Raw genomic sequence first — 23,094 nt, 5'->3', positions numbered from 1 at the left:
TGTGAAATTACAAATCTATATATTATTGTTTGGTGAATAACATTTAATCGATAATTTAAAACTAAAACTGCCTTTTACTTTGTAGGACTTAGTGGACAATTTGGCTTTTAAAAAAGGGAATCAAAGGGCACTTCCGTCTTTATGACGTTCCAAAAGAGGAAACTCTACATTTAAATGCGTTTACATTTTTGTCATATAAGGCCCCTATAGATATGCCGGTAAAATATGTATTCAATTACATACCAGGAAGTTAAATAGTTAATGTAAAATTTAAATAAAACGCTATTGCTGGAATCTTGATGTGGCGTTTGAGAACAATTGCCTCAAAAATTGATTTTATTTCATTATAACATCTGACACTTTTCACACCAAAAAAAGAAAAAAACAGAATTAAGCCATTTATGGACAAAAAGACATTTATTTTCAAACATCAGCATCAGTGTTTAAAAATAATCTCTCTTTATTTTGCCACATAAATTTGAATTTGAATGTACTGTTATACAAATCTTTCCATAAATCTCCCTCTGACAGAAAAATAACCGTTGTGTTGCCACTCGGGCACTCACGCACACACACACACACACACACGCACAAAAGGCACACACACACAAAACAGAATGCACCATTCACCATTTGGCACTTTGGACATATGGAGCAGTTTTGCATTGATCTGCTGGTTTTGGTGGCCATGCAGTGCAATCACGTCGATGCTTGTAGAATGACATCCCTTTACCTTCGATGGGCCGGACTCGCCGAAACAATGGCCCGGGGCTACAAATATAGTTGACTTGAGATCACGTTGACATGTACAAATCACATGAACACTGGTCGACACGCACGCGCACACACAAGTTATGGCAGGAATATGCAGAAGTGGTAAACGGAAATGGACCTCGCTATTCTCTTTCAAAGCACATTCAACTTATAATTCCATTTTTCAGATATGTGGACTGTTTTTCACAACAGTGAAGGACTAGTTTCTGCACTTCTTAACCCTTAGTATCATACACGCGTGAAGGCTAATTGATTCCAACATTAGCTTTGGACCAAAGTAGCACAGGATCCAGTGCCTTTTCGACCCCTGAAATCAACTCACTAGCTCAGTGCAGAACTGCAGATTCAGCAGGATCATGTCAGACACGTATAGTTGCACATTTAAATAAACAGATTTCTGCACCGCCCGAGGTAAAATAGCACATTTACTCAATTTATAGCCTAAATACAATTTGTGCTTCCATGCACTGTGCATCAAATTTGACATGTTTATTCTACATTCAATTTTCAGAGACTAGAAATCATAAAATCTTTCGCTATATGAGTTGCAACGACAAGTGCTCAACAGTGAATCCACTGTTTCTGGGTCATCTAATAACTTAAAGAGCACACACACAAAGGTAAATCATCTCCCTTTGAATTTATCCGGTCATAAACAAAGCAGCCGATATGACAAAGAATATTTTGGTTCCTCACTTTTTTTTTCATGAAAAAATCCTCATCAACTCATCCAGGAAGTCCACACGACAAAGTGAAAGAATTTGGGAAGAGTGTCGGAATAGTGTTAAACATCCAAGTACAAAGAAGTGAATACCTGTTGAGAAAACAAAACAACATTGACTCGAAGGCCTGAAATTCAAAATGGCAGCTGATGATAAAGGTTATGTTTCTGTTATAGCAACACACTCTTTTAATCCCACCTCTCGCAGGCTTGAATCCAGACAATGACAAAAACCCTCCACATACCGGAGTGTGTTACGCGAACTGTTTCACCTGCCAAGTACATAGAGGGTTTAAGGCAGCTCGGAAGTCTCCGCTCCCACCAACCATTGTTAATTAGTTTACACCATGGCCTTAGTCAAATCCCTTCCACGCCGTTGCTACTGAAAGTTTGGACAGATCTTCCCTGTCGGATTCTTAGCACGTCCGATATTTGGTTCCTCCAGTCAAACCGACTCGCCGCACTTCAGTTGTTGAACAGTTTGTCTCAGTGTTTCTGCTGCTGAAGGGACGGAGGGTGGGAGGGGTGTCGAGGCTCTTGGTCCTCATGTGGCTTTCTCCTTCTGGCTGCAGTTGTTCTCTGTGCTGCTGTGGCCCGACTGTTGGTCCTGTGAGTCGGTCTTCAGCACACCGTCCAGCTGCTCTTTGGCCCGATGATGCCTCGACTTCACCGGCAGCGCCATGACCACCAGGATGCAGAGCAGATGAAGGCAGAAGTACCAGGATCTGCACACAGACACACGAGGGTGGTAACCATTGTACAGCACAACAATGAGGTTGTTGTTCAGTGGTGCACATAGAAACCTAAAACACAAACTTGTGGAAGGCAGAAATATCTGGCAATTTAAAAGACAGAAATAGGTATGGGAAGCATAGCTTGGCAAAACAAAACTAAGTGAGGAGAAACCCTAAAATGTTTTGTTTTATGCCATTTTGCTTCGTAAAAAGGCAAATAATACTTGAGAATATTGTCAGAGATGAATTATTTCAAAAGAATTCTCTTCATTATTTGACATATTTTCCAGAAAAGCATGAACAATATCAATGTAGGTATCACATGCTGGTTGTTTTATCAAGACATTGTCAAATACAAAACAAACAGCGAAAGAATTTACACTGAAAGTCCTGAAATAACATTGGTATGAATTACAGTTCCCCTTAAAATGAAGTCACACCCGAGCTGCATGTATTTTCTGAACTTGTTGCGAACCAGTGAGGGGATATCATCCTCAGCATGAGCACAGAATCAGATTGTAGCAAGTGTCTCCAGCACCACAAGTGTGACTGATAAAATGAATGTCTTAGTTTGTATTTTGCAAACCATTCTCACTCTATTTATTTGTCAACAATATAACAATTTCCTCATCTACACGACAAGATATCATCATGATTTTTGTTGACAAAAGCAACACCAGCAATCCCAATGACATTTACTTTTCAAGTCCATCAGATGAAAAATTATGAGTGCTATGTCCAGGTGTTTTAGCTGGTGTGGTAGGTGTGAGCAGCCTGGTAGTCTCCCCACTTCTACAACAGTGTCCTAGATTAGAAATGACGTGAGGTTTCATTGAATGAGTGGTTCAAGCCCAAACGTTTTACAGCAGACAGCACCATCTGGTGGTCTCTGACGATCAGGACACCGTCTCGTGAAACCTCAACCAGCCTAACCCAAACACCAGCCCTTTTAACTTCCATGTAACGCATCACTTTTTCAGATGGACTCCCTCTGAGGCAGCCACTAAAGCTGTACATTCCACCGTTGCAACTGAATTAAGCTCAAATAATACCATTGTAAACACTCGGCAGCACCTCCTCTGGAAGACTTGTGTGTCTGCGCATGTGAGGCTCCTGGTTTTATTTCTTCTTCATCACTCCTCCTGTCTGAGCACTCATTAATCTGTCTCATTAGCTCGGGCAGGCAGACAAGCGGGAACAAGCCTTGTAAAACTGGCTCCCTCTGCAGAGTAACTTCATCTCTGTACTGGGTTCTAAAAATATTGCCAACAGTGAATCACTCAGCGGGGTCGGATCGTGAGCCAGTGAAGGAGAGAGGGAGTCGTACCTGTAGAATTTGAGCGAGGGCCCGACAGTCAGGAGCACAAACGGCACTACTGTGTAGCTAATGGCAACTTGAGTCGATGCCCACGTGATGACATCATACACAGCTTTGTGCGAGTCGGAGGTGAGGAAGTGTGGTCTGATGTTGTGTCTGACCTGGAAGGAGGAAGAGAACAGAGCAATGTCAGATTTTTGTTGTCTACTTAACACACAGGGGGGTGTTACTCTTATGATAAAACCGCTTGTCTTGGCACTTCAGAGGTTGTTATTTTAGCTCAAAACTCATTTGGACTGACTGAGCAGAAATGACAAAAAGGCATCATTACGATGCTGCACCCTTTTTAATTGAAGTAGTTTGAATGTTTGTTTTGTGGCTCCATAAGAGGCGGCGTGGTAAGAGCCTGTGGTTTTCAGAAAGCCAACTGAGGCAGGGCTCAAAGGGCAATTCAAAAGAGTTTCATAAAGAGTAACACCCCACCGCTAATGGAGGTTGTTGTGCCTGAAGTGCGCCATCTATTGGTGAAACACGGACACCGCAAGAGCGGTATACAGTAATTACCGTAATATCCGGACTATAAGGCGCTACTTTTTTCTCGTGGTCTGAACACTGTGGCTAATATATGGATTTTTACAGGCCCAAATATTGAGCCTGGTCATATCAAGCCGATGAAATCAGAGGTGTATTATTGACTTTAAAGATAAAAAGTTGAGCTCTTACAGCAGCTGAGACCAGCTGTGGTGTCAGCACTTTGGACACAAGGGCGAGTACAGCGCATTATGAGAGCTTTAATGTCAGTAAAAGATGTGAGGAGTTGATGATTCCAGTTCAGAACATTGCCGAGATTGTTTCATGAGTCAGTCTCCATGCTGGAGGCTGTTTTCAAATCTAGTTTAGAAGTGATCGTCATGCATTTTTAAGCCTTTCTACGGCACAGACAGCACCACTGCACCTGCAGCTTATAGATTGGTGCAGCTTATGTGTGAACAGGATCTATTTTCCTTCTTAAATTTAGTGGGAAGGCCCTTTAGCGTAATGATGGCGTATTGTACTCACTGCACGTGCAGCCATCGTCATGGCGATGCCCGTGAGGAAGGTCAGGTAGTACCCTGGATACACTCCATGCCACATGGCCGACAGCAGAAAAGTGGCTGCAGTCGGATTGATGGGACAGCGCTCGTAACACACCCTGAGGGGAGAGGTGACATCACACGTGATCGGAGTGAAAAAGTACGCATCAATACAGACCGAAATGAAAGTACCTCTTGAGCCACTGGGCTGTCTGGATGTTCCAGTTATCAAGGAACAGTTTGAAACTGGTTGCAAACTGAAACAAAGCAAAATGATCCATTTGAATCCAAATCAAACCTGTTGTTTTCGGCAACAACTTACCTCGATTTCAAGGATGCGCAGATTGGATATGAGGTCCCATCTCGGCGAGCCGTCTTTGTTGTAGCCGTTGAAGCCGAATCCTGCTGCGTTGTTAATCGCATCAGCTGCCGAGGACAGGAGAGAGCGCTTGTGAGTTCGATGGAAAGGGTCATGAAGGCTCAGGTTAGAGGTTAAAGGGCAAGCACCTGGTTTATTAGAAAAGAAAAATTGGGCGTCGATTGTCAACTCAACACCAGATGGAGCTATCGGGTCGATAAATCCTGACAACTGCTTTAAATGATACTTGGACCGCTAATTCTCCATAAATATTCATCGTTAAACTCTGAAAAAAAACACGTCAGATGAAATGAAAATATAACAAAGCAACTGATGCACAAGTGACGTTGCACTGCACAGGCTTATAAAAATTCATATTCCCAAAAACTTACCATAGAAAATCTTTTGACATTTTTATTATAATTATTTTTGTTTAATTTATTTTTTTATAAAAATTAAATTTAAAGAAGGAGTACATAATGATAATAAATGAATTAGTTACTGTCCAGTTGAATTTAAGTGGGACTGTTACGCATAGTACAATACCACGTACGTACCAACGTATCACCCTGCAGCAAGCATGAGCAACTTTGACAAATTGAACAATTGAAATGCGGAGAAAAAAAATTCTAGAGAACCCGTTACGTAATGAGCATAATGGAAATCATCATAAATATGAAAACTTTCAATTGAGATACACAGGCAAAGCAGGTTTCCCATTTCATGACACAGTGTGACTAAGTCAGGTTCATGTGGAGGAAGGGTTACAGTTCAGGGGACAGTGTTGGGCTCACCGAGTGTCCAGACGAAGTAATACTTTGGCCGCAGAGCAAGCATGGAGAGGTACAGGTAGACGACTTGTAAGTAGAAGGGTGTGGTGCTGACGAAGTCCTCCTCGATGGAGCGCTCCACTGGAATCAGCTTGCACAGCGACAGGTAGATGCCAAGCGAGACGGCACATGTGCACAGTTTGGAGATGACATCTTTCTGCACGGGGGGAAACAGTCAAACACATAACTCCTTCAATGGCCACAGAGAAAGTAACAAGTTAATTTTCAGACAGGAATAATCCTGATTGTGTTTAAATCCAGCCGACATTTTCTCTGTGGAAGAATTTACCCACACTGGATTCAGAGAGGTTGTTATTTTTGACTACAGCAGCTGAAGATAAGGATCGTGATCTATTTGCAAACCAGTTCCCATATCCCTGACTCATCAGATGATGAGCCTGAAGCCAGATACTGACTGTTGCTGTGTTTTATCTCCCAAAATAGAAAGTAAGAAAGTATAATTCCACCAATAATTACATCCAGGTTTGTAAGTAAACGGTGCCGATCACTGGCCGCAGTGAGAACATGACCACAGAAGCTACCAGGGTTATCTTTCGGACACCAGCGACCCACCTTGGGCGACGGCTCCGTCTGCTTGTATTTCCCGTTCTCCTTGCCGTTGGAGTTTTCCTGGTGGCGCGGCTGGTAGCAGGTTCCTTCGATGAAGGCCATGTAGTCGTTGTAGGAGCAGGTGGGTCCTGCCAGGATGCCCATGAAGTTACAGTTATAGCTGAAGTACTCCAGTAAGCTGGGCATCCGCCTGCAGGGTGGTTACAGACAACACTCGGGCATGAATGAGGACCGCGAAAATCCACTTCAAGAGAGGTTCATTTCAATCTTTTTGCATTCATATCGGCTTTTATTTGACCATTTCTCTTAGTGTTTCAAGTTCAATATAATTTGATGACTTCACTTTACGTGTTATACTATTAAAATAATTTTGTTTTTAGTATTATTCAAGACTGTTTCAAATAAAATATCATTATCGGTCATACACTTGTGCGAGAAAAACTTATTTGCTACTTAGTTGTAACAAATTATTCTTGTTCATGAAATCTGACATAGAAATATTTTGATATGCTCAAATATCACAATATTTTTGCTGAAATATCACGATAGTTGAATGAATGATAGTGTTGATATTTGTCTGCTATATTGATATTTAATACATTGATACTTGGACATGCTGCATCATTTTTGATACTAATACCATTTTCTTTCCATCCACAAAAGTGTAACTAGTCTGAGTTCATAAGAATGAACTTGTTTTCATTGGCATTATCTGACTTCATAATGGCAAATGAGGGCTCTTGTTTGCGATTATTGAAATATATTGCTGAACTTAAAGCGTTGCAATATATCGCAATGTATCACATCGTCACTCCTGTATCAGGATATGTATCGTAGTGCACGATACTTGCTCATACACAGCCCTAATATGAATATACACCTCTATTACAAACTGGCTGACACATCTTTGTTCTAAAAATCTTTTCAAACTTACAATGTTACTGAAGAAATATTCATCATAAGTGTCATTTCTGAGCTATGCAAAACTGCCTTTCAAATGTCAGGTAGAAGAAGTACACCACTGTGAGGGAGAAAAAAAGCTGATGGAATATTTTCAGTGAATGTGTGGTTTCCTAGATACCGAAAAGAGCACCATAGAGACGATGGAAAAGCTCTGATGTGAAAGTGGAAATTGCTTATCTAAGGCACAAAAAACATACCTGAGCCACATACCTGATAGCAAGGTATTTCTGACTGGACGTCAGCTGTCCATCTCTCTTCGCCAACCCTGACAACACAGTGATTATTAAACACCTTTTTAACAAATGCAGCCGCTTTGTCAACACCAGGAGGGTGTCACTCATTTAAAATATTTTGCAGTTTGGAGAGAATGCTGGGGCTCATGGGTCAAGAGGTGCATGTTTGAGAGCTGTCACTGTGTCAACAACTTCTTTTGAATGGGCGAACAGAGGGGGGGGGGGGGGGCGCAGCCTGTGTGTGTGTGTGTGTGTGTGTGTGTGTGTGTGTGTGTGTGTGTGTGTGTGTGTGTGTGTGTGTGTGTGTGTGTGTGTGTGTGTGTGTGTGTGTGTGTGTAACCTTGCGGGCCGAAACGCATTGGTGTTCAGCTTCCCCTTTTGGAGGCGCTAAAAACATTTCAGGGGAGGGACCTATTTACAGTAAAGCTAATATTATCGTTTTAAAATTCAGCAAATCGAGTGAATGCAAACAGCCAAACAAACTTTCAAAAACAGCCTCTTATTTTAATGACAGTAAACTCTCACAGGCGACACCAGAGAGTCGACGATCATGCGTGTTTAAAAGGGGGAGCCAGAGTGTGACAGCACCCCAGCAAGAGGATTACTGTCTCACTGTCTCATTACAGAAAATGCTGAGCGAGTCGGTGACCTGAACAGAATTTTAAACACCCTCCTCGCTGCAGACACAGTAAGTAAGTGAAGCAGTTATTATCCAGCTTATTGTGTTCAGTGTCAAATATCCGGCGGCGAGTGAAGACTCGGAGAGGGACATAAAAAGCTGCGAGTGACTCATCATCCCAGCCACTTGGCCGCTTGTTTATTTGAACGTCTGCATGTTTATTCATTCCCATCACCGCAGCTGGTGTCGCCGCGAAGGAGCGGGTCTCCCTCTGAACTTTCATCATCGCTGCATCGCTGGAACGGCTGCTTATATGTTACACAATAACAACGCTCTTTTTCACAGGCAAACAACTTGTGCATGCCGATGACATAAGTGCTGTTGCTTCCAGTGGTGCTTTCCAGCTGGAATTACATTGGAATTACAGAAGACTTTCACAAGGTTTCTTGAAAACCTGAACACATTGAACAACTTGATGTGATGCTGCGTGGTCTCTGACATGTTTTGTACGGTCTGTCTAAAGGCCACATTTAAGACAATTCAATTTGAATTTAGAGGCCATGTTTGAAGGTCTGAATTTGGATCACTTTTGGAAGTGTTTTGCTAGTCTTCACACCTCTGACACCAAAGTACTGCAACAAAATTAAGGTTTCTCAAGTATATAGGTAGTTTCAGGGCCCAAAGTCACTGAGTCTAGGTCAGGCAGAAGTTTTCAGGCTGGGTGCAAACTTTACAGCAGACGAAGTTCATGTGTGGTATCCACAGTAATAGTTTAATACCTTCATAAATGAAGTAATATTCTTATTTTTTAAATATTATGGTACAATGTGAGTATTTTAATGATGCCTCAGTCTCAATGTGAATACAATTAGAAAAACAAAATACTCCTTCAGCCCCAGGTTTACTGTACTGTTGCCCATTAAACTACAGTAAAGATGATACTTTCTTACCATCATGTATTTCAAACGCCAAACTGGTGATCTTCTGTGTGATGACCATCATTGGCCTGAAAGAAGATGTTCGATAAGTCAATTCATCAAAGTACTGAACCATCATGTATTTCAAACGCCAAACTGGTGATCTTCTGTGTGATGACCATCATTGGCCTGAAAGAAGATGTTCGATAAGTCAATTCATCAAAGTACTGAAGTAAGTTTTGTGGCTTCAAAATGTTCCGCCCTCAGTCCAAACCGCATGCTCAGTTTAGATTCACCTTTGCCCCACATTACCCACATCACAAACTCCACAGAAAGTCAGATTAAAAAAAAAACGAGTCTGGCTCCAATAAATGTCTCTGATATTCTGTGAGTTTTACCAGATTATCTATAGTCACTGGAAGCAGCATGATGGATAGAGGCAAAACTTCCTTCCTCCTTGGCTCAGACGAACTAAGTTAATTGGGTCACATCAATATTTTAAAGAGCCGCTGAATTAGCATTTTTCTCAAGAAAAACAAAAGATGGGAGATGAGGAGCCAAATCTCTGTCCTCAACCGAGGCAATATGGGTTTGTGTTGGGTTGCTAAGCAACTAGCAACTCCCACCCTGCTGGGAGCGCAGCCTGCCTGTGTGAATCGTCAGACAGCACGGAGGAGTGAGAACCAGGAGCTACAGGCCCGATCAATGTCCATCTGGAACCAGCATCCTGAGATTCCACAGCTTCAGCTCCACCTTAGCTTCAGAATATTTTGAGTTGGAGATCATCGCGAGGGCGTCACTTTTTAATTCTGGATGCGAAAGGGTGCTCACCCGGTGAAATCAGCCGAGTACATCCCATAATCGAAGACGTAGACCCGGGTGATCTGACACACGATCAGGTAGCCGAGCGTCACAATGAAGCAGTACCTGTAGAGAGAGAAACACACTGATTTTTAGCATTAGCTCATGAATCATTCAGTGCGTACAGTACAAGACTGAGATGTACCTCTGAGCTGAAAAATCACTCACACATTTCAACAAAGAAACAGGGCCACATGAATTATTAAAGCTTCTGATTATTACTGAAATAGACTATGGCAGGAACACAATGAGGTGGTTTGATATAGAGCTATTTGTCAGAGAAACAAGAGCAAATGTTTTTTGCAGGTTACACTGCAGTTTAGAGAGACCAGCAGGTTTTACTGAATTACTAAGTTAGACAAAATATGGGAGTGTAGACGTCTACCAGCCTTATGTTTATGTTAACGTAAATAATACGTTTTCAACATATTTTTAGTATTTTCAATTTTTTCAACACTAATCTTACAAGATAGTGTTACAAAGAATTTGTGTCAAGAACTGCTCCGGCGTGACACACAACTTATTTAAAGCCGGTCTTGAGGACCGACTTTTCATCATTTAATGGCCGACGTACATAAAATGAAGACACCTCACCAGGAAAATCGATTTTAATTTGGTAGAAGCCCTTTACAGACACCTTGTTTTGCACCCCCGCAGGAGATGATCCGCCTCCCTCTTTTCTGGAGTCTCAGCAGCTGAAGAATGAGTGCTTGGTACAAAAAGGCAGCGGCCTCTGCTACGAGATGGCGCTACTGAGAAGGTCACTCAGTGGACAATGGCAGCGGGCCGCGCTTCAACAATGTGTCACTGTCAGTGGATGAAGACGAAGGACAACAGATGCGTTTCTCAAAAGGCAGAGGCGGCGGGGCGAAGTCATCACAGGCTGACGTGTATTCACCCGCTAATAAAACACTGAGGTAATTGTACTGCGCCGAGACAGAAAAGTGACGACCCTTAAGCATGAAGCTGTTGAAGACTGGACTCTTTATTACAGAACATTAGTTCAACCTAGATTTATTTAAGAAGTATCTTGTGAATTGGTCTTGGTTGCATCATCCGGGCTTCTTTCCTAATTTTGGTTCAGGGGTGATGCAACGCTTGTCTCAGAGCATGACCACTGGTCATGCAGCTGGATACAAAAGTGAGTCAATCTATCCGTCTTTTTCCGCCCATGCAAGGTCACCACTTCCCTTGCTCCAATCCACAGGCCAGCCGGTGACTCGGGCACGTTATAATGGGACATAGCAGGGTCAGCCCACCTCTGGAACATCCAGCAGCGATCCTAATGATGTGCTTGTTTTTCTCTCGATTTGTCCTGAGAAAGCAGCTCTGCTCATCTCACCATGCAGATAACAGTAAACCATTACTCCTCTAAAGTGTTTGGACTTAATGGCCATACAGAATTTTCATTTTCAGGGTTCAATTGGGTCTTTGAGAGTTCCTGTTTAATTTATACCCACTTGAGAAGATCAGGGCGCTTTAACTAACCAGTAAAGAGGCTGCTCAACTTGCCATGTAGCAAACATACAGCCATTCGACTGTCAAAGAATCAATGTTTAAGTAAACAGTAGTTAATCTCGCAGAACAAAGAAGACATTTTTCATATCTGTGATTCACTCAAACAATGGACCTTGAGTTATTTTGAGACATTTATATCCAAGGCTACTTAAAAATGCCCCCCAAAGCCTTCAATTTACTTCATTAAAAAAGAATATAATACCATTAGAATGACTGAAGTGGAGACCAATGCAAGGTGCCAAGCAAGTTTAACACCCCACGGACAACTTCATTTCTGCCTCCATGAGGCAAGTTAACCGGTACGGAACATGCAAACCAACAGGGAAAGCACTAAAAACTGGTGGTGCTGTGCAGCACCCTTGGATATTTTTGTCTGCCCAGCTGTGACGCTGTATTTCTCACATTTACCAGCGTCACATTGTGACGCTGTGCTCACTGAGGATAGGTTCCTCTCCATCATTTTCAGCTACAACAACCACTTGTTTTTCATGAATATGCCTGCTCTTTTTCAATGAGAGTAAAACTATTTTGCCCTACATTTATTTTGAGGACTATTGTTACAAACATAATGCATAAGGCAATAATTAATCATAATAAAAATGTCTTTTCTTCATACAAAATTATCTCAATTTTGTTGCTTTATGTCACTAACATGACACAATAGCCACATTTCAGTCACACATTTTCTTTAACCACCAGTGTTTTCCAACTAGTGGGTGGAGTGAAAGTTCTGGAACTTTCACTGACAGGTGAACTGGTCCACAGAGCTGTGTAGTGGCAGTGATCCTGTACATGTCTGAGAGCCATGAAATACGACACCTGCTTCCTCAGAACAAAAGCTCACCATGCAAACTTCCCAGGCGGAGCCACTCCCCTTGGTCCAGAAAAAGGGCTTTTAGCAGCTCAATAGTGAGCGCGCTCTCCAGGGGACAGAGTGTGAGTGGGACTCGGGGGTTAGAGACCCTGCTTTCTGAGTCACTGGGCATAGAAATAGTAGCTAACCGTCTGTACATATAGCTATATATTCCCCAAAATAAAATGTCTCTTGAAACAAGCGCAAAAGCATCAAGTAATGTAATTACAATGTAATAGCATTGTTATTACAATGTAATAACACATTTATGATGTTTAATTGTGTCTGTTTTTTGTTAGCAAAATAATTCAAAAACTTCTCAACGTATTTCATTAACAAGAATGATGATGATTGCAAGGTTTTCAAGGACTCATTGTTCACTTTAATGGCGACAAACTGACTGGTTCCCCTGAAAACCTTTCCAGACTGTGGTGACAAAATGTGTCGTTGCCGTCCATTCAACACTGTTTTCAGGTTGCTGAGATAAGAGCTTGCACCAATTTGTTATGCAAAGAACTCTGACTGTGGGCAGCATGTCAATGCCTGACTTACCCATTAGCAGAGTGACCTTCATCTCAACACTGGTGGTGACTATTATAAGAACCATCTGAGATTAAAGGTCATTCAAAAGCAACTTCTCTTCATCACTGAACAAAAACAAAAGTCTTTCTCTGGAAGTGCAGCGGCTATTTTAATCTATGTTTCTTCAGTGTCTATTTAGGGAGCTCACCCCGAGAGGAAACTTGTTCTTCTTGCACCTGCACTCATAACCTTGGATTCTGGTAAAAATAACATCATGTGTTGGTAAGCGTGTGTCACATCTGAGGAGGAGGCATCACCTCGCCACTTCAGCTGGAGGTCGAAGTGATGCTGCATAACTGAGACAAAATCAACCTCATATGAATCACTCACATCAGCGAGGAACAAAAGTTCAAACCATCCTCAACTTTCCGTCTGGGTTTTATGTCATTTTAACAAGGTCAATTATCTCTCAAGGTATGTTAGCATTACACAGCTTTCGGGGTATAAAACCAAGCAGACTGTTGCCAACAAAGAGCTGCCGTTCACCATTGAATATCAAGGAGCGTAATACCCTGGCGGGAAAGCAAATATGGCCCGATGATGTGGTGAGTCTGCCTCATAAATCAGCTGCTAACAGGCAAAATATTAGAGGAACCAGACGAGAGGCCATGCTAATAAAGGCCAAAACAGTGGCTACTCAAAACTTTCTGAATTGACTTTATATATAGGGGGAAACAAAACAGACACTGGGGATTCAAAAACAAAAACCTTAAAACACAAAGCAGAAAAACACCCAGAGAAAATGTCTTTGTTCCTCATGGAAATTCAAATGTAAGATGTTTTTTATGAATTCATTTCTGATCCCTCAATAAAAGTTAATATACCATATAGGTGCAAATCCCCCATCTACATAAAATGCACTATAACTGAGTGGTTTCGTTGGTTTCAGGCGACAAAAACGCCTCCCCCGGCCTTTCAAGCCGCATCAAAAAAGTAGGTGATTCTGCTGGGGAGGGTTTTAAGTCAGTGGAGAGTCAACATGCTGGCTACCTCTGGACGCTGCCACCTCTGGGTGCATCACCTTCAGGGGCACTTTCAGCTCAAGCTTCGAATTTTGCTGCAGTTTTTTTTGCTCCATTCTTCCTTCACTTGCGAAGATCTCAAGATGGCGCTCCACTTAGCAATCTTTCCTAGTGATTTTCCTAGCTCTATAACTAATAACTGAAATATCTGACAGGTTCGATGTGGTATTACTTGCGCACTGGGGCTCCATTCACTGAGAATTTCATTTCAACCCCAATAAATATATAGCTCATGCACCTCGAAGTGCCATTAAACATGAATGACAACACCGTCAGTTGCAGAAAAAAAGGACGGAGGCGGGTTTCACATCACTCACTTGTGCATGTGCTCCAGCCCAGCGAAGACGATCACACTGTAGGAGAGTCCGCTCTGCACCAGGAAATGGAGGGAATACCTGCGAAATATTAGAACCAAATAACGGGTCATCATCAACATTTGAGTCATGTGCTGCCGCGTGGCTGTCAGGGGAATGACATGACAGCATTACGAAACAACCATGTGAGGCAAAGTCATATGAGCGAGAGACGCGTCATCATAGTAGCCGGTTAGTGACCGCCACATCGCACTATTATGGTAATTGAGTTTCGCATCGACCTGCCGCGCAGCGATTCCTATCACAGTCAGAGTGAATTATCTCTCGAGGTGTCTGTGATGATCTCAGACAGAATTATGTCCATAATCTCTTCTCTACGAGGCAAGGGCCGACTAGACACTAGATGGGACTGGTTTCCTCTGAGCACTCTGGTTTACTCCCACACAAGCGAATGGGCCTGAGCTGCAGCTCCCTTCATAATAACTTCTGCTATTGAACCCAAAACTAGTGGATCCTGGTGGCTAGTAGCAATATACACTCAAACGACTTGTTCTACTCTGTTAAATGTAGCCGAGTTAAATGTGGTCTAAGGCAAAGCAAGGACCAGCCTCATGAGTAAGCACAGCACTACAAAGAGGTCAGTGATGCACTATTACCGTTGTGGAATCAGATCATGTTCATGTTATTGGATCACTTTTACAGTCCCAGTTATTGCAGTGATAACTGGTTCAGGACTTCAGCACATACTCCTCGCTTTTTGAGGCCAAAAGGATTATATTGATTTAAAGCTTTGACTCATGCAGGTGTAAGAGGAGCTCGATTTGTTGCACTGCACTTTGAGACTTGCAATATGACAGCGATATGAATGTTGATGGCTGGGAACGACAATTTATGTCAATAACCACCCCAAGAAAATACAGAATTTTGAGTCACTGTTGAAGCTCAGGTTTTTTTTTAGATGAGGTAAAATAAGATCTCAACCCTCTGTTTAAAATGCTTATCTAAAACTTATCATTTTACATTAAAATTAAATTCAATAAGAGCAAAAAAGAAATTGCTATAATACTGCCTGTAATACCACTAGATATGCAGGGCTGAGAACCTACATATTTCAGGAAGATATTTTAATTGTCCTGAAAATTGCACAGAAATATTAATAGAAAAAAACAGGGAGCACATTATTCATATCTATTGTCAATATACATTCCATTATTGTGATATTCCCTTTGATGTATACCTTTTATGTGGACACATTTGAACTGTTTGTGATCCATGGAAAAAAGCTATTGAAAAAGTCAAATGACTTTCATACAGCACTGCATAAATCTACTTTTCTTTTACTGCCATCCGCTTCATTCGACAAAGAAGAAAGGGGCATTCTAACAATAAAATTAGTACCAGATGGAGATTCAACATTTCAAGGAAAGAAACAAAAGAAGTCAATCATCAATGCCATGTTGAAAAATATGCCGCCGTTGATCCGCAGCAGCTGATGGACCAGTAATTGAAATCGTCCGAGAGGCTTTCACAGACAGACGGATCGATTATTTGACCCATTTGAGAGAAACAGGCCGTCGTGTCTTTATGAAATTGACAAGACTAATGGCGTTTTTAACAAGGAAAAATGGATATGCAGTCAATTTCGCCGAGGCCATCTTTAGAGGAGTGGACAGCGAAGCGCTGGCAAGAGAAGAAAGATGGTTTATTGCCTGCAGCTTTCCCCAGCCTCAACATGCTTGTAATAATATAGAGGTGCTTCTTGGTCTAAAATTAATCTTGGTCGAAAATAATGAATGCAAAATATATTTATTCATTTTTTTGCGATGTATATTTCATTTCATTTCAAATCTGAACTATTTCAATATCACAGGTTTGACCAGAACTACACCTCAGAATCAATAGTTTTGAGCCTCAGGATCATATTATCATTCTCTCCATTTCTTAACCAGCAAAAAAACGATCGACTGACACTAAATGGAGCCAAACCTTATGAGTAATGTTTTCAGTTTTCTTTCTCTCCAGCTGTTGAGAGGATACAAATGGACCATTATGGGACTCTAAAGTTTTAACCAAACATTCAGCACTTGGAAGGCTCCCTGCCAAAGACGCGCCCGGCTGTCCATTAGAGCGAAACGCCGTCTTTATCACATATCAGCTACTATCTGATCGACCACTTGCTTAGGCAGGGATGAAGTGACCGTGGAGGGGAGCGAGGAGGGAGGGAAAGCAGGGGCAAGGAGAGGCTAGGAATGTATTAGGTAAGTAACACAATATCAAAAATGAAATTACAGAAGCAAGAGGAGAATAAGAAACCAACTGCTGGAAACATAAACCCAAATTATAAGCGTGTTTGGCTGTGTAATTAACACCTTCTATGGTGTCCAAAGTGGAGACGCATTGGAAGGACGTCCACTTTTGAAGCACAGTCTTCAGTGAGCACAGCCAGAATAGAGGCCAATCGAGTATCGAGAATTTGTCCAGCTCTGATCTTCGGGACAGAATGGACTGTTTTTAAAAAGCGATGGATAAGCATTGATCAGGAGCATGTTGCGCTAAATGGACAACACATATTGATGTGTATTATGCTTTGAAGGAAGGGCAAGTTCCGCCTGATGCGGCACATTCCGACACCATGGGTAGCCCACTATGTAAAAGAAAGAAAGAAAAAAAAATGCTCTACAAACTATGATGTGTCACTTGGTAGATATACATTTTCACTAGGGCTGCACTGAATAATCGGTGAGCCGATTTATCAGTACCAATACGGGCATTTATCACGTCATCGTTACGGGTCGATCAAATGACAAAAATATCCTGATTTTCTTTTTTTAATATGCTATAATGTTATTCGATTTTTTCGATCAAGATGTAAAAATGACAAAACAAAGCAGGAATTTCTCCGGAAAATCGCACTGCTTGTTGTGATGCTGCAGACCCTGCTGCAGCCACAGACAGCGAGCCATCCGTTATTTGGCAATACTTCCGAAATGGAGTTCGCAACATCTACACCCACAGAGTCAGAATCTGCGGTAAAACAAGACTCTCTGGGTCAAATCACATCACCGAATTCGAGCACGACAAAGAGTCTTACAGAGCGAAAACTAAGCAAACCTCGGGCTAAACCAGTGCTAATAGAGTTCATCGTTTTGGATGAGTAGTCAAAGACTGGAGCTATCAACAGCTGGTAGGGCATCTGGACCCCAGATACGCATTCAATGGACATGAGATGAAGAAAACAGGAGCAAGTCTGTCAGCTATTAAACGTGTGATGAGGTTACGTTGTGGGGTTTGTGTGTGGTTTAGTTGTGAAAAAAAACAATCAAAAAGCAGTATCGGTCTGTTGGGACTTTCAAAAAAATAATAATAAAATAAAATATCGGTATTGGCCAAATTACTCCATTGACAACATGCAACACAGAAGGCTGATGTCAGCGACAACACAGGACACAAACGTCATTTCAAGGTCGTCACTATTTGACGCCTTGGGAGTGAGAACGGTTTGCCAAAATCATTACATAATACTCCAACCTCGCAGCATGAGCGCAACCCATCTAGATGCTTGACCAAATAATCCTTCCTGCTCCATTGAAATTAATCAGTCTGGAAGCTATTTTGGGAGAGCTGCGTTGCTGCGCTGCTCATTAGCAACGAGGCATGGGAATATCTGAAGACGCATTTTTATAATTAATATGCAAACAGAGGTGAGAAACATTCAAATCAGGGCTCTCATTTCGAGCCAAAACAGAGGGACGTATAGAGGTGTGACGTACCATCCGAAGCAGAAGAGCGCCAAGTAGAAGCCCAGCAGAGTGGCCACCACGTGTCGGACGAAGGGACTGGTCTTGCTCGGGTGGAGGTAGAGCCGGAACCACAGAGCCATCAGCAGAGCGAACAGCTGACAGGCCACGAAGTTAACCTGCACACAGAGCAACACAACTCTCTCAAGCAGGTAAACACAGACCATTCCTCAAGAAACACTCCTTAAAAAACAACAGTGAGCAACTATGGGTTGTACGTTCCAGTTAAACTCCTGACTTTTCATGTGGTTTCTTCTGTTATTCAATGTGGCACCTCAATCATGAATAACTAAAAAAGTAGATCAATATTATGTTTCCCTCGTGACATTCTGACTGCAAAACAAGAATCACGAACCGCAAATACATCATGCTTCCCAGTCCAGTTCTTCAGCTCACACACCCAGCTGTGGCCCTTTTTATCTGTCAGAACACCAGTATGGGATTATACGACACTAGCAGCTCTTGTTCATGGCACATGTACGTGCCTATATATAAGTATCATGTCATGGCGCTCTCTAATGTATTCATGGTTGTGATTATTAAAGCTGATGAGAGTGTTTCATTTCCTAATGGATGAAAAAAAGAGATTAGGATCAAGGCACTTTATCTCGAGAGGTCACATGACACCATGCTAAGATGCTTTCTGATTATTGATGTTTAAAACAGAGCAACTGAAAAACAACAGGTTTGTTGAGCTTGAAAAAGAATAGGAAGAGATGGGTTCACGCAAACAGGAATGAATATTGACCATAGTAGTTGGCCATCGTGTTCAGTGGGGCGTCTATAGCAGGATCATGGTGAATATAGGTCAGGAGAACAGATCTGTCTGGGCTGGTCAGCAGTGAAAGGCATCAGTTGGCATCCATTATCAATGCATCCTGCATCATTCATGAGATGCGAGGCTAGGTTTAACCTTAAGTTGCACCACCAGTCTGCGCGGCATTTAGCGGCAAATCCATCTGTGAATCATAACACAGTCGGCAGCAAGTTGTTGTTTTTTTTTTCCTACAACAGACACACTTTGGAGCACGAGCTCCATCATCAGGAGCTGGCCTCCTTTGTTCTCTTTGTCACAGATCTATTGTTCAGGGGAGGAACCCAACTGGGACCGAGACGTGTGTAATTACTACACAAGCTGAATGAAAATGCTCCGGAGCTAATTATTAACCACAGTTAAAAGGAAAATATCGGCACATATCGGTTCTCTAAGGATGAAAACGTGCTACTTGTAACCAGAGAGCTAATAATACGTGTGACGCCTCGTAATAACAAATCATGTCAGATCACACAAGGCCTCGTACTGTGTCGTCCAAAGAGCTTTGAAAGTCATTTCACGCTTTGATTGCTTCAAGCTGCTCTTTTGAAGGCGTCATCGACGGTTGGCTAAGAGGTAAGAAAAAGCTGACAAAGCAAACTTACGGACGGACAAAACATCCCACACTTAAGGCAGTTTTGATCAGAATTTCATGAACAAAAGTTGAAACGACACAGTTAATAAATAAGTAACATTTAATAAGTAAAAATATAGCTCCTTCCGTTTAATGTGAACAAATTTGCGCAAAAACAAGCAACAACAATAGTTGTTGAATAGAATTGATAAAGTACATATTAGACAACAATGAAGCTTTAACCTTTAAGCTCCATTGTTGCAAAACAGCGACAGGCAGCATTACCATTAGCCAAATATGGAGCCTGATGTAGTTCCTACTTTACACAACATCTGTGGGCGTAGTTCTATCAAAGTTTTGGAGTAAATAGTTGCATCACACAGAGCAGGAGATTGAATTTGAATGACTCAGATTCTGAAGAGGAATATTCATCCACTCATGTGGTAGGACAGTGGCTTCACTGGGGAGTGTGTTTCGTGATATTATCGTGTAAATACTGTTGGCTACGCTGTTGAGCGTTAAATAAAACCATGAAAGAAGAGAAGACGCAGCTCTGGTTAATATCATTCGAACATTCGCTCAGACATAAAACACCATTAAACCTAAGGCCTGTTTCACTTGTGATATAAGCTCAGGAACACAAAACAATTACAGCACTGCCACTGTAACGTTTGAAACAGGTTGGGTCAGAGTGAAAACCAACTCTTGCGTCTGTGAGATGCAGTGATCTTATTACCCCTCCCTGCACTTGATGCCGCTTTGCAAGAATGGAATTTCTTCAGGGAGGCTAGAAGGGTGTTACTGCAGGCCTTTATTGTCCGGGGCGTAGCAGCAAGCTACATCAGCCGAGTCACTAAAAGACTGAAAGTATTGGCAAGAATGCATCTGTTTAAATGAATCCACAGCTTATTCATATTCTAAAAAGGGACTAAAAAATGAAGGTCTTAATTGGAAAAAGAATTATTACGAAGAATTCACCAACCTCAGACAGCGAGCATTTGAGGTGAATTATTTATCGCGGAGCAATAAAACGTCTAATCTCAACTAAAAATTTTATCTATAATTTATTAGGTAGGTACTGTATGTTTGTGTGGCTCCAAGATAAATGTCCATTTAATTCAATTGAGTTTTTACTCAGCACTTAGGAGCTTTAAAAAAAAACAAATGACAGGTGTAATTTATCTTGGTGCTTTAACTGAGACTGAAAATGGCTGCTATGAATAAATGGCTTCGTATTTTGTGAATTTAAGGAGCTGATCCTTCGAGGAAGAGACTGTTAGAGTGAGTCTCTGACTGACAATTTGAACTGAGCTTCAAATAAAGCTGCGCTATGCCCTGGCGCAGTCAGCTGCACTGAAAGCATCTGCCAGCAGCGGACGAATCCAACATCGCTGTATTTGGAAAGGGTTTCTTGCTCCAGTTACTTGGCTTTAATTCACTCGGATACATTCACGCACCCCACGGCAGCACCACCAATTCCTCAGAAAAAAATCAATACAAAAGCCTTCAACACAGCCAACAATTTCCATTTCACAATTATGTTAAGTGAATATGAGCCTATATACCGACCTCTAAAAAGGTCTAAAGGTTAGTCACAGTCCCTTCAGCACTCGCTTGAGTGGCGGACCGAGCCCCGCAAACCTGGTGGCATCATAACAAACACACCAAATTTTCCGAGGTTAATAAAAATATCTTCGGCAGTAAAGTCCATGCAATATTGAATTGAAACGGCAGTACCGCTACCGTACCACTGACCCAGAAATGGTATATTAAAATAAGTTCTGCGCCAACCCACCTCGATTCCTCATCCATAATGCATGCCTTCAACTATTGCTAAAGCTGAAAATAAACATACCCCAGGGTGCTGCTCTTACAGCTACAGAACAAATGTTTTCAAGGGAATCTATATCAGGAAAAAATGAAATGTACCAGGTCAATAAATGGAATACTCAAGTTATTAACTACATAGTCACCAGCAACTTTTTTTCTTTGAGCTTTGGTGTTGCTGTTTAAGTAATAAAGGGGCGAGAAACTTCATGTTTATACCTCATGTAGCAAAGAAAAGTGATTTTCATCCAGGGAAGGTGACGCACAGTTGGCAGCTAAGGCAAGATGGGGTCTCCCAGCAGCTGTGCTGAAGAACTCTTCGCAGGATTTAGACCAAACACTGGAGACGGACAGGAATGGAATGAAAGTAAACCAAGAGGGAGGAAGTCGCTGTGCCAGCATTGAAAGGCAGAGATAAGCAAACTTCCTGCAGCTCATTACCGAGAGAAAGAGCGTGGGTGTGTTTGGACCGGGGGGAGAGAAAAAGCCATCACAAAAACTTTCTCCACTTTGCTGTTGACTGTCTACAAGTCATCTTCCTCACAATCCGTCAAATAAGATACCAGACACTTCCTTATTGTTAAGTCTGTTTATCCAAGCCAAGATGATTGTTTTTTTCTGATGTTAGGAAGAGAAATTTCTAAGTTATATATTATTATTTTTAAGTTAAGAAATGTAATACTTCTTTTTTAATTTTTTTGAAGCCGTAAAACTGTTTCACGTGTGTTCATGTTTTGGAGGACAGATTTCAGCCAAAATTCTGCTTAAAAATGTACCAAAAAAACTGCCAGGGTTTCATTTGTTCGATCCAAATAAGAAACTGCACAGAGAGAACTGAATTAAACAGCAGATTTAATCATCAAATATAAAGACATTTCACTGACTGGAAATGTTCTCGCTTTTCATGGCGCAATGAGGCAGATAAACATCTCCGTTACATCGACCAGCAGACTGGGCGCGCAGGACACCTTCTTTCCCTCCAGGCAAGGTCTTTCATGTCTTCATTGGAAACACGCGCAGACACACACGCGCTCCTTCATAAATCCTCCCCGTCCCTCCCTGCCCAGCATGTTTAGCATGCGGCGACTAAAATAGGCCCTTCTCCACCACTCCTCCGCGCCTCGGCCGCTGACACACTAGGTCTATTCTGTTAGCTCATCACCAAGAAATGTATTTTGAAGTCTGGTCATCAACTACAGGCCCCTTCTGTCGCATTTCATTTCCATTAGGTGCAGTTAACAGCCAAGGCGAACTGATCCCGCCCTGATAATAGACCTTAGCACCTTATGTGAAGGTTTAGGTGGGGAAAAAAAAGGCGTAAAATGCACTGACTTCTGCCGATTCCTCCCAGATAACTGAAATACACACAGCAAATGTAACTTTTAATAAAACCCTGCACGTAGTTCTTTAATAAGAAGACAGTTCAGCACAACTTTTCTTAACATACCGAGGCATCTCTGCCTCTTTAGCAGTTAGCATGGCTAGATAACTTCCATACTTCTTCTAACATCTTGGTTTCTTTGTCTGGATATAACTTTACAAATATAAGCTCAGTTTGCAACGAGAAAATATGAATTTGTGGAATGTGTTTCATTGATTCCAAACTTCTGCTACGTTATGTTCAGGGTAGCCATCTTGGATTGATGTGACGCTCATAACAAACAATTTGGCAGAAGGTTCAGGGAGGATGTATTCCGACAGCCTGATACATGACAGCATAAGCAGAGTGTGACGCAGGCAAATGTGGGCATCATCTTTGACATTAAACCTCCGTTTGGCTGCGGGGGAAAATGGTGGCTGCGACAGAGACATTTCCACTGCC

At 41.9% G+C, this 23,094-nt stretch overlaps 1 protein-coding gene across 2 annotated transcripts in view; it reads right to left on the bottom strand.

Moving 5' to 3' along the window:
- Positions 1-338: 338 nt before the first annotated feature.
- mboat2a (membrane bound O-acyltransferase domain containing 2a) overlaps positions 339-23,094 on the bottom strand; it is a 34,536-nt gene continuing 11,780 nt past the window's right edge. Inside the window, exons 2-13 of one of the 2 annotated variants that reach the window (XM_053845352.1) lie at positions 18,031-18,176; positions 14,264-14,341; positions 9,942-10,037; positions 9,244-9,299; positions 7,552-7,606; positions 6,382-6,568; positions 5,773-5,965; positions 4,943-5,046; positions 4,813-4,877; positions 4,607-4,739; positions 3,557-3,708; positions 339-2,220 (exon numbers count right to left, since the gene is read on the bottom strand). In XM_053845352.1, coding sequence (XP_053701327.1) covers positions 2,040-2,220; positions 3,557-3,708; positions 4,607-4,739; positions 4,813-4,877; positions 4,943-5,046; positions 5,773-5,965; positions 6,382-6,568; positions 7,552-7,606; positions 9,244-9,299; positions 9,942-10,037; positions 14,264-14,341; positions 18,031-18,176 — 1,446 coding nt within the window. In that variant the 3' untranslated portion in view covers positions 339-2,039. Of the gene's footprint in view, positions 2,221-3,556; positions 3,709-4,606; positions 4,740-4,812; positions 4,878-4,942; positions 5,047-5,772; positions 5,966-6,381; positions 6,569-7,551; positions 7,607-9,143; positions 9,200-9,243; positions 9,300-9,941; positions 10,038-14,263; positions 14,342-18,030; positions 18,177-23,094 lie in introns of both variants that reach the window. The other variant, XM_053845351.1, reaches the window with a different exon arrangement.

Source organism: Synchiropus splendidus, chromosome 16 (genome assembly GCF_027744825.2).
Source record: "Synchiropus splendidus isolate RoL2022-P1 chromosome 16, RoL_Sspl_1.0, whole genome shotgun sequence".
Classification (NCBI taxonomy): Eukaryota; Metazoa; Chordata; class Actinopteri; order Syngnathiformes; family Callionymidae; genus Synchiropus; species Synchiropus splendidus.
The sequence above is the reverse complement of the archived record's forward strand: the minus strand, read 5'-3'. Positions and strand labels throughout refer to the sequence as shown.